The sequence below is a fragment of the Lithobates pipiens genome, unplaced genomic scaffold (genome assembly GCF_037356315.1).
Source record: "Lithobates pipiens isolate NorthernLeopardFrog02 unplaced genomic scaffold, aLitPip1_a1.2 Scaffold_19, whole genome shotgun sequence".
NCBI classification, from domain to species: Eukaryota; Metazoa; Chordata; class Amphibia; order Anura; family Ranidae; genus Lithobates; species Lithobates pipiens.
This window is the reverse complement of record NW_027507764.1, coordinates 299,776,970-299,792,397: the sequence shown is the minus strand read 5'-3', so window position 1 is coordinate 299,792,397 and position 15,428 is coordinate 299,776,970. Positions and strand designations below refer to the sequence as shown.

Here is a 15,428-nt window from a genome sequence, read left to right as displayed (position 1 = left end):
TAATATAAAGTAGAGTTTACAATTATTTGTTTTATATTTTAACCACTTCCCACAAAACGATGTACCTGCTTGTTGTACCAGGGTGAAGCCTTTACCCCGGTACCATTTTTTTTGATCTGGTGGTCGGCTTTCTGGTGATAACAACCGATGCGGCTCAGCAGCCGCTCAGCCATTGTCATGAGTAGTGGGAGGGGATGACTCCCCCCCGCCGCTCCACCCGGTCTCCTGTGTCACCGGCTGGCCAGATTCCCGAACAAAGTTGGAATCGTCTTTGATCGGGTCTCCGATGTAGCAACCTGGAAGCAACGTCCCAACCTCACTTCCGGTTTACTCGGCTGCCAATGGCGCCGATTTACAAAAATGTTCAGTATTTCAAAATGCTGATTTTGCCGCTTTGACTTTTAAGTGCAAAGGAGGGATTTGGGGTCTTTTAGATCCCAGATCCCTCCATAAAGAGTACCTGTCACTGCCTATTTCTGTCACACGGGATGTGACAGCAAGAAACTTAATCAGAATTTTTTTTAAAGAGTGTTAAAAAAAAAAAAAGAAATAAGAAAAAAAAAATGTTTAAAGCGCCCCCGTCCCCGCATGCTCCAGCACCAAAGAAAATGCATACGTAAGTCGCGCCCGCAAATGTAAACAGTGTTCAAATCACACATGAGGTATTGCTGCAATTGTCAGAACAAGAGCAATAATTCTTGCAAAAGACTCCTCTAGAACTCTAAACTGGTAAGTGTTAAAAATGATTAAAGCGTCACCTATGGAGATATGTAAGTACCGTAGTTTGTCGCCATTCCACGAGTGTACGCAATTTTAAACCGTAACATGTTAGGTATCTATTTACTCAGAGTAAAATCATATTTCAGAATATGCCAAAAAATTTGGCTAACTTTACTTTAGTTTTTTTCTTATTTCAGTGAAGTGTATTTTTTCCACAAAAATTGCGTTTGAAAGACCGCTGTGCAAATATCGTTTGACATAAAATATTGCAATGGCTGCCATTTTATTCTCCAGAAAAAAATGTATATATATATATATATACAGTTGTGCTCATTAGATTAGTTTACATACCCTGGTAGAATTTATGGTTTCTGAGCCATTTTTCAGAGAATATGAATGATAACACAAAAACCTTTCTTTCACTCATGGTTAGTGTTTGGCTGAAGCCATTTATTATCCATATTAGCCATTTATTATCAATCAGCTGTGTTTACAAACACTAGCCATGAGTGCAAGAATTTTTTTTTGTGTTATCATTCATATTCTCTGAAAAATGGCCAAGAATGGCCAGGGTATGTAAACTTATGAGCACAACTGTATATATATAAATAAAATGTGTATTATGTTTGGGGGTTCTAATTAATTTACTAGCAAAAAATACTGATTTTAACTTGTAAAAAAGTGTCAAAAATAGGCTTAGTCCAGAACTTTTGTTTGTCAAAAAGCAATATTTTTGTTTATGCTACTGGAGATTTTAGTTCTTGGTCCATTAACCACTTAAGGACCGAGCCTCTTTCTGAGATTTGTTGTTTACAAGTTAAAAACTGTTTTTTTTTGCTAGAAAATGACTTAGAACTCCCAAACCTTATTCATTTTTTTTCCTAACACCCTAGAGAATAAAATGGCGGTCGTTGCAATACTTTCTACGCAGCGGTCTTACAAGTGCACTTTTTTTGGAGGAATAGCGACAAACTTTTACCCTTAAAAATCTCCATAGGTGACGTTTAAAAAATTCTACAGGTTTCATGTTTTGAGTTACAGAGGATGTCAAGGGCTAGAATTATTGCTCTCGCTCTACCGAACACGACATTACCACACATGTGTGGTTTGAATACCATTTTCATATGTGGGTGATACGCATGTGTTCGCTTCTGCACGCAAGCTCGTCAGGACGGGGCGCATTTAAAACATTTTTTTCCCTTATTTATTTTATCTTTTATTTTTACACAGTTGTCACTTTTATTACAAGGAATGTAAAAATCCCTTGTAATAGAAAAAAAGCATGACAGGACCTCTTAAATATGAGATTTGGGGTCAAAAAGACCTCAGATCTCATTATTTACACTAAAATGCAATAAATTAAAAAAAAAAAAAAAATGTGTCACAAAAAAAAAAAAAATCCCTTTAAGAGCTGTGGGCGGAAGTGACACTTTGATATCGTTTCTGCCCTGCATTGTTATGGAGACAGGTTGGGGCCATCTGCCCCCACTTGTCTCCACGCCGAGCAAGGGTGAAGATCTGATCGACTCCGTTACTGCCGATGGCTCCAGTAAGAGGCGGAAGGCACCGAAGCACAGCGGGAGGGGGGGGGGCGCCCCTCTCTCACTGCAGCGAATCCACCGAAGAGACCACTTTTATCTTAAACTGGACCACTCACTGAAAAAGAGGATACCGGGGGTTATGGCAGCTAGCTTCTGCCACATACAATATTCCTCTTCAAACAGTCAACGTATGACGACGGTGGGCAGTCCGGATGTGGTTAAAGTCCCACCTTTTGAGGAACCCGGTTTTTACATTTTGTATTAGGGATGTGGACCTGAACCAGCTCTTTTCCAATTAGTTGGTAAACAACTTTTGTACATATCAAAGAAGACAACTCCACCACCAGTATTTATGTAGGTCAGTAGAACAATGGGGTGTAAATGGGACAGATAGGTATGAATTCATCAGCCAGCCAGGACAGGGAACGGCTGTGATGCTGAATGTCCCTCAGCCAGATGTATACTAGAACAGAATACTCTTTGAGGATTGCTGTATGCATGCAAGGGGACAGAAATGTTTAGAAAATAATGGGATGCTATCAGGATGCACTTTGTAAGAGTAGCAAAAATAAATCTGGAGTTCTGGGTAGAATAGACAGCAATTTCAAGATTTTTTGATTTTTATTGCTGTATATTTCCTGTTGTAAACTGGGACAGGAAGTGAACAAAATCCCCCCACTGGGACATCACATGGGGCGGAGCCCGGCGGCAAATTCAAAAAGTACAAAAATCCTAACACATTTGGTGCACTGTAATCTTACAGATTACATTACTGTATCAAATCATTTCACCTCCCTTTTGTCCCTAGTGCTTTGCCCAGTGCCCTGCATGCACTGTTACATTATATGTACTGTTCTTTCTGCCTGGAAACTTGAGATTGTACATGCAACCAAAAAGTGTCCCTATACATCAAAAGTGGTTTTAGACCGGCGAGAAAACAGTGATAATAAATTAGAACACTTGCAGAATTTAGCAATAGTGATTAGTGGGGAAATTTATTTTATTATTATTATATTATTATTTTTTATAATTATTTATAGTTATTTATTATATTATAATTTATTAATAATAATTTTTTTGGTTTAGTTTTTCAAACGTTATCATACTCAGGATGTCTACTAGACTCTTGTTTGGACAGATTTAAGTGTGTTATTACTAATTACAGGCCTACAATATAAAACACCAAATTTCAATGTACTATTCTTTGAGATTCAAAAACCTGACATAATCATACCTCCAGGGAGGCTACAGTAAAAAAAACCTTCTGTACTGCAGGATGCCCCCAGTCCCCCGACCCCTTTATATGTACCCAATCATGATTCAGTGATGTGCTTGAGAGCAGCCGCTCTCTCCCTCCCGACTTGGAAGATTGATAGCAGTGGGAGCCCCTGGTTCTGCTGCTGTCAGTCAAATTCTCTGATGAAGGAGCAGGGGCTGGGCAGAGCCACCAGTCTGTGTCAATAGACGCAGACAGGGTGGCTCGGGAGCAAGCATGCATGAGTGCCCCCATAGCAAGCAGCTTGCTATGGGGGATCTAACTGAAGAGGAGGAGCCAGGAGCGCCAGTGGGGGACCCCAGGGGAGAAGGATCGGGGCTGCTGTGTACAAAACTGTTGCACAGAGCAGATAATTATAACATGATTATTATTCTAATAAAAAAATAAAAGTTAAATGTTATATATGTTATATATATATATATATATATGTTATATAACCAGGACAAGTTGTAGATAGCAGACAAAAATAAAACCTAAACAGAGGTTTTAATACATTCTCCACTTTATGCAATACAAGTTTTTCTTTAATTTATCACAAATTAATCACACTAATCAGATATAAACTACTATGGCTACTTTTAATATTGCTGCTGATACTACTGCTACTACTACAACTACCACTATTATTAATAATAGTAATTATTGCATCAATGGATCTTACCTTATGAGAACACATTGGTTGTCATGTCTTTTCCATAAGCAACGGTAACACTCATTGGCCACAGCAAAGATGTGAGGTGGTATTTCTCCCATGTGATGTCTGCTATACAACTCTGAAGTGTTTTGGTCATATAAACCAGGAATCAATTTGTAAGGGTTCACAGAAGTCAATATAGAGCCAATATATGTCTGAAAAACAAAAGATAGGAAAACTATTTAAAGAACTTCAGCCATAAACATAAAACGATAAATTAAGATAGAGAAGCATGATCACTGGAAAGGATGGGAAGGGATATTTATTATTATGACAGGTATATATATATATATATATATATGTATATATATATATATATAGCACTGACAATTTACACAGTGCTTTACATCTATATTGTACATTCTCATCAGTTCCTGCCTTCAAGGACTTGAAAACAAAAAATCTTGTGCCAAAAACTCGTATTAAAATAAAACTAAATAGCTGTTCCCCAAAAAGTGTAGATAATCTACTGAATTGGAAAGAAATAGTGATAGGGGCACTAGATGTATGATAAATAACCAACTGTGTTAAAGTGCTAGTGATAACATTAACAGAATATACCAAATAGCCCAGAAGTGACGTGACCGGAAATCGCCTCGATATACGTTTCGTTTTACAACATCATCAGGAAGCGTATCAGTCACTAAGCAGAAGACACTAAATACCATGGAATTCGTTTTTCTATTTTTATCTAGATTAATGACTTAATTATATTATTTGTATCAGGTACCAGGTCCTTCTATCTCAGATTTTTGCTATAGATTGTGGGTTATATTTTATGGTATTGAATTACATTATTTATGGTACACCTCTCAACGGGGGATATTTGAATGGGAGGGTAATGAGTTAGGTGGGGATTAACAACCCCACCAATTACATTCCACTTCCATGGTATTTAGTGTCTTCTACCTAGTAACCAGAACACTTGCTGATGATGTTGTAAAACCAAATGTATGCAGAGGTGCTTTCTGGTCATGTCACTTCTGGGTCATGGCTTCCGGTTCATCTCCAAATGGCAGTGGAACGCATGCTGATCTTTGAGTGCGAGATGGGCGGTGCACGGCTCCTTTCAGCACTACTCGCAGGCTATCCTGACATGTAAGCAGGGAATTTGCTTCTGTTTTAATATTTTTAATAAAGCAGTATTACGCTATTGGTTCCCTTCCTTTCTTTTATTTACAATGGGAAAGCATGATGGAGAGGAGGATGCAAATATACATAAAAATATCTTCTGATTTATCCCTAAGAATATCCGAGCAAGCCCCAAGATTTTTCAATTAAGCATCATTTGACCTTCTTTTTAAATAAAGAGGTCATGGCTGTCTGGTGAGTAGGACATCCCATTTGACATCCCATTTGAGCACATTGGGTGTGTGATTTGAGTACATTGCCAAGTGGTGGAGGAACTTTTTAATGATATTGGTGTATTGAAGATATTTCACTGCAGACTATTTGGACTGTGCAAAGGACATTTGAACTATTATTGTTTAATTTTTGTTTTCAGAATTTTATATTTCCATCTATCTGTTATATGTGGTCTTATTTGGTATATCCCTTTTATGTTATCATTGGCACTTTAACACCGTTTGTTATATAATATACATCTAGCTCCCCCTATCACTATTTATTTCCTGCCCTCAAGGAGCTTACAATCTAAGGTCACAACCCACATTAATGCATACACATACTAGGGTCAATTTAGACAGGAGCAAATTAACCAAATATCTCTGGATTGTGGGAGGAAACCAGAGTACCCCCAGGAAACCCATGCATGCACAGAGAGAACATACAAACTCCAGGCAGGTAGTGCCATGTTTGGGATTCAAACCGACGACCCTAATTTATTTAGGGTAAACACAGCCATGGTCTGTGTCCCTGGTTGGATTTTTTTGTTGTAAAATGTCTGTTATTTCACAATCAGGACTGTTCCAGGGGTCTATGGCTGCTACTCCCTGTTCAGGATCAGAGCGATCTTTTACAGAATGATTCTTGTTTGCTTTTAGAGTTCTGCAAATTCAAGGAAATGTGAAATAATGAAACCAATGAAAGATTTTCCATTAGTCAATAGTGGTAGCACACCAAAACCATGTAATATGTACTAATTTAAACTACAAATTACGGTAAGCACACACCATTATACAAATACACCATACAAAACTTGTAAACAATCAACCTTGCCAGCATGCAAAAAAAATTATACATATAGGCAAGGCATGTGTCCTCCCTTTTATGTGCAAATGTATGCAACTTAAACTTTGCGCATGACTCTTTGCCAGTTATAATTTGATAAGGAAGCTCCCATGTTCTTCTTTTTTTGCTGTGTTTAGGAAACACACATGATATCCTTAGGCCGCGTACACACGGGCGGATTGTCTGGCCAACTAAGTTCGTCAGACAATCCGACAGACAGTCCGTCCAAACTTTTGAATGAACGGACTTGCCCACACACGGCACTTTTTGAGCGGACTAATACGGCGGACTAAGTCCGCCATACAATCCGCTCTACTTTTGAAATGAACGGACTCGCCCACACACGCGGAGGAAAGTCCGCTCATTTCGAGCGCGTCTCCAGGTAGGCGGGGCCCGCAAAGGAGACGTCGCTGGCCCCGCCGCCTGGAATGAACTTAAAGGGGAACCCCAACGCCGAAAAAAATCGGCGTGGGGGTGCCCCCCAAGTCCACAACAGACCCTTGTCCGAGCACGCTACCCGGCCAGCCAGGAAAGGGTGGCGAGCGAGCGCCCCCCCCCCCCCCCCCCTCCTGAGCCGTACCAGGCCGCGTGCCCTCAACATGGGGGGTGCCTTGGGGAAGGGGGGGCCGCGCGGCCCCCCCACCCCAAAGCACCTTGTCCCCATGTTGATGAGGACAAGGGCCTCTTCCCGACAACCCTGGCCGTTGGTTGTCGGGGTCTGCGGGCGGGGGGCTTATCGGAATCCGGGAGCCCCCTTTAATAAGGGGGCCCCCGGATACCGGCCCCCCACCCTATGTGAATGAGTATAGGGTACAATGTACCCCTACCCATTCACCTGTAAAATAAAAGTACAAAAAAAAACACAACACACGAGATAAAATACTTTATTGCACAGCTCCGGGGGTCTTCCGTCTTCGGGGGTCTTCTCGCCGGACTCCTCCGCTATCTTCTTGTAGCTCTTTTGCTAGCGGAGGAGTCCGGCTTTCTTCCTCCCCGCCGCCGGCCTCTTCTCCCGACTTCGGGGGTCTTGTCCCCCACTTCGGTTCTTCTGCCGGGCCACCGCGCCTTCTTATAGCTCTTTTACAGGCGGTGGCCCGGTCTTCTGTTGCCGCTGTCGCCGCCGCCTTCCGTTCTTCTTCTTCTTCTCCAGGAGATGTTGCCTCGACGATCTCTCCGGCCCGAATGCCAGAGCCGCGCTGCGTGGCCACTTATATAGTGACAATGGGGCGGTGTCACATGGTATATGTCACATGGGTTGGTGTCACATGGTGACCCCGCCCCCTTACGATGTCATAGTCCCCATGTGACATCAACCCATGTGACCAACCCATGTGACATATACCATGTGACACCGCCCCATTGTCACTATATAAGTGGCCGCGCAGCGCGGCTCTGGCATTCCGGCCGGAGAGATCGTCGAGGCAACATCTCCTGGAGAAGAAGAAGAAGAAGAAGAAGAACGGAAGGCGGCGGCGGCGGCGACAGCGGCGACAGAAGACCGGGCCACCGCCTGTAAAAGAGCTATAAGAAGGCGCGAAGAACCGAAGAGGGGGACAAGACCCCCGAAGTCGGGAGAAGAGGCCGGCGGCGGGGAGGAAGAAAGCCGGACTCCTCCGCTAGCAAAAGAGCTACAAGAAGATAGCGGAGGAGTCCGGCGAGAAGACCCCCGAAGACGGAAGACCCCCGGAGGTGTGCAATAAAATATTTTATCTCGTGTGTTGGTTTTTTTTGGTACTTTTATTTTACAGGTGAATGGGTAGGGGTACATTAAAGGGGGCTCCCGGATTCCGATAAGCCCCCCGCCCGCAGACCCCGACAACCAACGGCCAGGGTTGTCGGGAAGAGGCCCTTGTCCTCATCAACATGGGGACAAGGTGCTTTGGGGTGGGGGGGGCGCGCGTCCCCCCCTTCCCCAAGGCACCCCCCATGTGGAGGGCACGTGGCCTGGTACGGCTCAGGAGGGGGGAGCGCTCGCTCGCCCCCCTTTCCTGGCCGGCCGGGTAGCGTGCTCGGACAAGGGTCTGTTGTGGACTTGGGGGGCACCCCCACGCCGATTTTTTTCGGTGTTGGGGTTCCCCTTTAAGTCCATACCAGGCGGCGGGGCCCGCGACGTCTCCGTCGCGTGCTCCGCCTACCTGGATACCCGCTCGAAATGAGCAGACTTTTCTCCGGGCGGGAAAAGTCCGCTCATTTCGAAAGTACAGCGGACTGGCACACACATGGGCGGACTGTCCGCTCAAACCAAGTTTGGACGGACAATCTTATGGAAATTCCGTAAGACTTTGTTCGTCAGACTGTCCGCTGAAAAAGTCAGCTGAAGCCCACACACGAGCGGACTGTCCGCTCAAATGTGTTTCGGCGGACTAAGTTGGGCAGACAGTCCGCCCGTGTGTACGCGGCCTTAGATTCCCTGTATGAGGCTGAATTTCTCACCGTACCTTTTGGGAAAACTCCAGGGGAAGGTTGTTCTCAGTTTAAATATTTCTACATATAGTTTGATCTATACTGTATGTATGTCCCTTTATTGCTGCTTCCACTGACTAGGGTAAGACCACGTGTTAAAAAGATGCTTTGGTATGTCATGTGACTTTCACAAAAAATGTCAAATGTATCCCGCTGAGATTTCCACTTGTATAAAAAACATGTTTTAATTAGGCATCCATTGTTTTCTGCATTGTGTTTTGTATTTTTATATTTTGTAAAGCACACATATCACTGTACCAGAGAAAAAAATTCCCATTTGATAATTTTTTTTTCTGAGCCCTGTTTATAGTTATCCCAGAAAAAAGTTGTGGTTTACCAAGGCTGAAAACGCAACCATTTTTCCAGCAGCATTTACATTCCCTGATCATATCATCTGCATTTCCTGACCATAGGATGGGGCTAGATTTAGCTTTTGACAGGATGGCAGCTCTACATAAGTACTTTGGAAAAATATGGTAAAGTGAGGAATGATATCTGAAAATGCTACTTTTTTTGTATTTTCTTAATTTCTTTTAGGGACAGACTGATTCCCTTTCTGCTTGTTTTTCTCATATTTCACTCATCTGGTTGTTAGCCATTACTTTCTTTGATGTCAGAGCTGGAGAACAACAAATATGTCTTTCTATTTTTGAAATGGTTTCTGTCCAGTAAAGCCACACACAGAATTTTCCACAGTTTCAGATTTCAAAACTGGATGTTCTACCACTTCATCTTTGTGGTACAGCCATTAAGCTCTATAAATGGCAGTCTACACATGCTAAAATTTCCTTTTCTTTTACAGTAAAGCATTTAACACAGTTCTGTAGCTTGTTCGTGATTCAATGTGTAAATTATCCATACAGGTTGTTCCTGTAAATACTATTCAATCCCTATAAATTTAAAATGTAAATGCCCACATCAAGTAGAATTATTTTGTGATCTCCAAGGCCTACCTGCATTTTACAGTTCTATTCCCCAAATTACAGGTAAGCTAATTAGTAAGCCTGCTGCATTTGTGATTTGCGTTTGGGGTGCCAATAATAATAATGTATGAACGCAAAGGCAGTGAGTTTTGAAATTTGATGCGGGAATCGTACACATAACGCACCTTTCCTGTAACCTGTTTTGGTGTGAACCGGCCCTTAGATTATGCTGGTTCTTAACTCTGTTACATCTATACTCCATTGCAGAACTATTTTGCCCTCAGCTTCATGTTAAATACAAGAAGGACACAGTATAATCATGGAGTAAAACCAATTTCCTCTGAGAAATGGATGCATAGATCACAGACAGGAAAAATGTACAAAAATAATTGGATTTTATTACATGAATAGACAATTCATGGTGAAAAACACAATACAAAGCATTGGATAAAACCAAAACATATACATGAAAACACAGAATTAAAAGAATAACTATGAACCGAAGCCCAGAAGCTGTCAAGGCAACAGATCAACCAACGCATTTCAGAAAACACACATGGTTTTTATCTTCTTCAGGGACTAAACTGAGTTTATTATTTTCAAAGTTGTAAGTTGGATCGCCGCTAAGAGCGTTTCAACTCGATTGCGATAATTAAGGGGTCAGAGGAGAATATCCATCCGTCACAAGCACCTGTAGATTAAACTGCCACACACCCAAAAAGGGGTGTTTGCCCTAAGGATATGCTGTAATGAGCAGGGAAGAATTTTTGGTCGCCGGAGTGTCTAAAGAGTGTCTAAAAGTTAATTCAGGACTTTTAACATTTGTGTGCCAAAACAGATCTGTGAAAAATCAGCCAGATTTAGGCATGATCTAACTGTCCATATCCTAATTTATCTGCTAGTTGGACGGGACACAGTGGAGGAAAAGGTATCACCTACACTGAAGAATCTGTAATGATCTTACTCCTGAGATTACTTGGCGTGGCTCATATTGTCAGTCAAACGACTGTCTGTCATTCCACATTAAGCATAGCAAGCATGCTTCACTGCATATACAGAATGATTTTATTGTTGTGGGTTTAGTAACACTGCTGATTGGCTACCATGCACAGCTGCACCATATTTTGCACTTTCCAATTTTAGTAAATCTCCCCCAATGTTCCTGCAGCTTTGTCACAAGGTATGCATACACCAAACTGCCATAACTGTCCACTTTATTCTCCACAGACTGTTATTATTCTCTATTATTGGACCTTCATATACGTGACTTATTAAAAAGCTACCACAATCTTTGACAGGCCCTAGGTAGGAAGTAGCGGTGAAAACAAATGTTTGTTTGCATCTGGGTGGAGACTGAGTTGAGGCTGTTTGTTTACATTGTATCTGTGCTCGGAAGATGGATTTAAATTATATATTTGTAACAAGCAATAAAATACATATACAACAAACTATCCCTGACCTTCTTTGCTGCTTATAATGTGAAGAAATTCATTCCCAAAGATCCCCAAAGAGCACGACAAAGACTATGAATTTGGGCTTTAGTCGGTTTCTATTACAGGGCTGACAGGCGGCAAAGATTCTGGTGCAACAGAAATGAATCAGAATAAAAATTTCTGCGCCTCTGCTGTTAATTCTAAAAACACATTTCTCCACATTTCCATTAATGACAGAGGTGAATGGGGGCTTGTTTTAGAATGTATTTACTACTTGTTTTGAATATGTACAGTATCTCACAAAAGTGAGTACACCCCTCTCATTTTTGTAAATATTTTATTACATCTTTTCATGTGACAACACTGAAGAAATGACACTTTGCTAAAATGTAAAGTTGTGAGTGTACAGCTTGTATAACAGTGTACATTTTCTGTCCCCTCAAAATAGCTCAGCACACAGGCATTAATGTCTAAACCGCTGCCAACAAAAGTGAGTACACACCTAAGTGAAAATGTCCAAATTGGGCCCAAAGTGTCAATATTTTGTGTGGCTGCCATTATTTTCCAGCACTGCCTTAACCCTCTTGGGCATGGAGTTCACCAGAGCTTCACAGGTTAGAGACCTTGCGCTCCTCCACCTTCTGTTTGAGGATGCCCCACAGATGCTCAATAGGGTTTAGGTCTGGAGACATGCTTGGCCAGTCCATTACCATTACCCTCAGCTTCTTTAGCAAGGCAGTGGTTGTCATGGAGGTGTGTTTGGGGTCGTTGTCATGTTGGAATACTGCCCTGCGGCCCAGTCTCCGAAGGGAGGGGATCATGCTCTGCTTCAGTATGTTACAGTACATGTTGGCATTCATGGTTCCCTCAATGAACTGTAGCTCCCCAATGCCGGAAGCAATCATGCAGCCCCAGACCATGACTCTCCCACCCCCATGCTTGATTGTAGGTAAGACACACTTGTCTTTGTACTCCTCACCTGGTTGCCGCCACACATTCTTGACACCATCTGAACCAAATAAGTTTATCTTGGTCTCATCAGACCACAGGACATGGTTCCAGTAATCCATGTCCCTAGTCTGCTTGTCTTCAGCAAACTGTTTGAGAGCTTTCTTGTACATCATCTTTAGAGGAGGCTTCCTTCTGGGTCGAAAGCAAACCAATTTGATGCAGCATGTGGCTAACAGGCTGACCCCCCACCCCTTCAACCTCTGCAGCAAAGCTGGCAGCACTCATACGTCTATTTCCCAAAGTCAACCTCTGGATATGACCCTGAGCATGTGCACTCAGCTTCTTTGGTTGATCATGGCGAGCCCTGTTCTGAGTGGATCCTGTCCTTTTAAACCGCTGTATGGTCTTGGTCACCGTGCTGCAGCTCAGTTTCAGGGTCTTGGCAATATTCTTATAGCCTAGGCCAGGGGTCTCAAATTAGCTGCCCTCCAGCTGTTGAGGAACTACAAGTCCCATCATGCCTCTCCCTGAGGGAGTCATGCTTGTAACTGTGAGCCTTGCAATGCCTCATGGGACTTGTAATTCTGCAACAGCTGGAGAGCAGCCAGTTTGAGACCCCTGGCCTAGGCCACCTTTATGTAGAGCAACAATTCTTTTTTTCAGATCCCCAGAGAGTTCTTTGCCATGAGGTGCAATGTTGAACTTCCAGTGACCAGTATGAGAGAGTGAGAGCGATAACTTCCCCATTCACACCCGAGACCCTGTAACACTAATGAGTCACATAACACCGGGGAGGGGGGGAATGAATAAATGGGCCCAATTTGGGATTTTCATCTAGTGGTGTACTCACTTTTGTTGCCAGCGGTTTAGACATTAATGGCTGTGTGTTATTTTGAGGGGACAGCAAATTAACAGCAAATTAACACTGTTATACAAACTATACAAGCTGTACACTCACTACTTTACATTGTAGCAAAGTGTCATTTCTTCAATGTTGTCACATGAAAAGATATAATAAAATATTTACATACATGTGAGGGGTGTGCTCGCTTTTGTGAGATACTGTAAATGCTTTAGAGCAGCCTTTTTCAACCAGGGTGCCCCAGCAAAAAAACTAAAAATGGCCCAAACCTGTATACAAGCCGGTGGGAGGATCAAGCCTCCCTTTTAGTTACACAAAGCCACAGATTTTCATTGTGCACCATTTCAACCTCTAGTTGCCAGCGTCCTATCAACCACTGAAATCATCGGTTTAATAGGGAGGACGTCAGGAGCCTCCACAGCATCCTTGTTTGCCCCTCACCTGCCCCATCAGCACTGGGGTCACATTAGCTGAATGAGTGGAGAAACATTGGAATACGAGTCAGTACCAATGCGTTTTGGAAGAATAAGCCTATGAACCTCATGTGAATCCTACAGGAACTAAACCATTCCTGTTCAGTTGAAATGTGTGATATTTTGAATGGGCTAAAATCACACTGCATTGCACCAAAGCAATGCATGCAATAATTTTGGAACCATACTGCAATCAGATTACATAGTACTTTTGTACCATGTGATCCGGTGCAGGCAAAGGCAGTGTGTTTGCAACCTGAATTTGGGGTATTGTTAAGACTGCACTGACACGATTGGAATGCAGTGCGGGAAACATGCATGGATCATGGGGTTACCTGCACTAGCATTAGTGTGAACCTTGGCTTAATGACCTCTAATTTTGGGTGTTCTACATGTGTGGATGTTGCTGCATTAGGTAAAACCTTTTACATTTTAAAATGGGGTGCCTCAAGGATGGGCTGAATTTTAAAGTATGCCTTGACTGAAAAAAGGTTGAGAAACACTGCTTTAGAGTACATAGATTAGGTACAGGTTTACTTTACATGTACTGTTGCCCTTTTGAATGAGACCTGTTGTTGAACATTAAAGTGAATGTAAACCATCACATATACCCAGTGAAGTGAACAGCCTCAGATGATACACATGGATGAAACAAATATGCCTACATAAGTTTTACATGTATATTTGTTGTTTTCAGTTTTATACATTCTTTAGAAAGTGCACATCGTGTTAAGAGATTTCCTCTTCCTGGTTAGCACTGCAGTGAAGCCTGAACATACAGCTAAGAAAGCTGATTGGCACACACCCCCTCTCCTCATAGGTAGAGACTTTCAGATCTGTTCGTTGAATCGTTCAGCTCTGTGCTAATCTATAGCATCCTCCCCAACACAAAACTCCTGCTTGCTTTTATCTCATGTGTTGGAGAACTTGTTAGGAGTTATCAGGCTGATAACAGAAGAAGGGAGCAGGAGACAGCTAAGGGACATAGTGCTTTGAAGAAAGATAAGAAAACAATACAGATAGATGTGCCCAGCTCAAATTTCATGAATCAGGTTTACATCCACTTTATTAATGTGGCATTCTAATACAGTTCTTTAAAAAAAAGAAAAGTTAATTTGCTGCTATAGCTCTACATATATAAATTGAGCAAGACTGAATAATCCTTCTGTAAAGGTTCTACAATTTGGCAGCCTTTCTCAGTTTTGAAATAAGCCATCATGAATGCAACATACTTATTTAAAATAGCCAACACTTCAAAACATAAAAACATATCAAAACATAAAAGTAAAAAATCTTTAAAAAATACATGGTTATAGATATATATGGTGAAAAGCCTTAACAAAAAATAAACTATACACTTTTTTTATTTTTATAAAATATTTGTCAATGTGTGCTATTGCAAGACTGTTGTGTCTGACCAAGACAGATGCATTTCACTGTGAAAGAATGTACCACTTCATTTCAAACATGTCTCTGTATCTGTTTATATTTTAGTCCTTTATGTTAAGGCAGTATACTGTCCACCTGGTTGGGGAATGTAACAAAAGATCTGCAAAAAGGAAAGTTTATATTCTGTGGATGTGACTGTGGAAAAACGAGAGAAACTTTGGTTCATAAAGATGCATTAGAGATTTATCACTAATCAGGTAATTCATTTGTGCTTCTAAATGTTTTTTCATTTACAGGTCTTATCTGATATTAAATGGTCCATATCTATTATTTTGTTTGAAATTTGAAGAATAATATACAGTATAGAGCAAAATATTTTAACAGTTATTCTTATATAATTGGTAATCTTTTATCATTGGCAGTGACCTTCTTTGAATTTGTGTTTCCACTGTTGGCTGTGCTCTGAGGATGATAGGACCATGCAAATCTCACCAATATGTCAGAGATGCCTCC

At 41.7% G+C, this 15,428-nt stretch overlaps 1 protein-coding gene across 1 annotated transcript in view; it reads right to left on the bottom strand.

Moving 5' to 3' along the window:
* Positions 1 to 15,428, bottom strand: part of MYO10 (myosin X) — a 311,116-nt gene that overhangs the window by 155,309 nt on the left and 140,379 nt on the right. Inside the window, exon 4 of the mRNA XM_077492017.1 lies at positions 4,199 to 4,386. Coding sequence (XP_077348143.1) covers positions 4,199 to 4,386 — 188 coding nt within the window. The remainder of the gene's footprint in view (positions 1 to 4,198; positions 4,387 to 15,428) is intronic.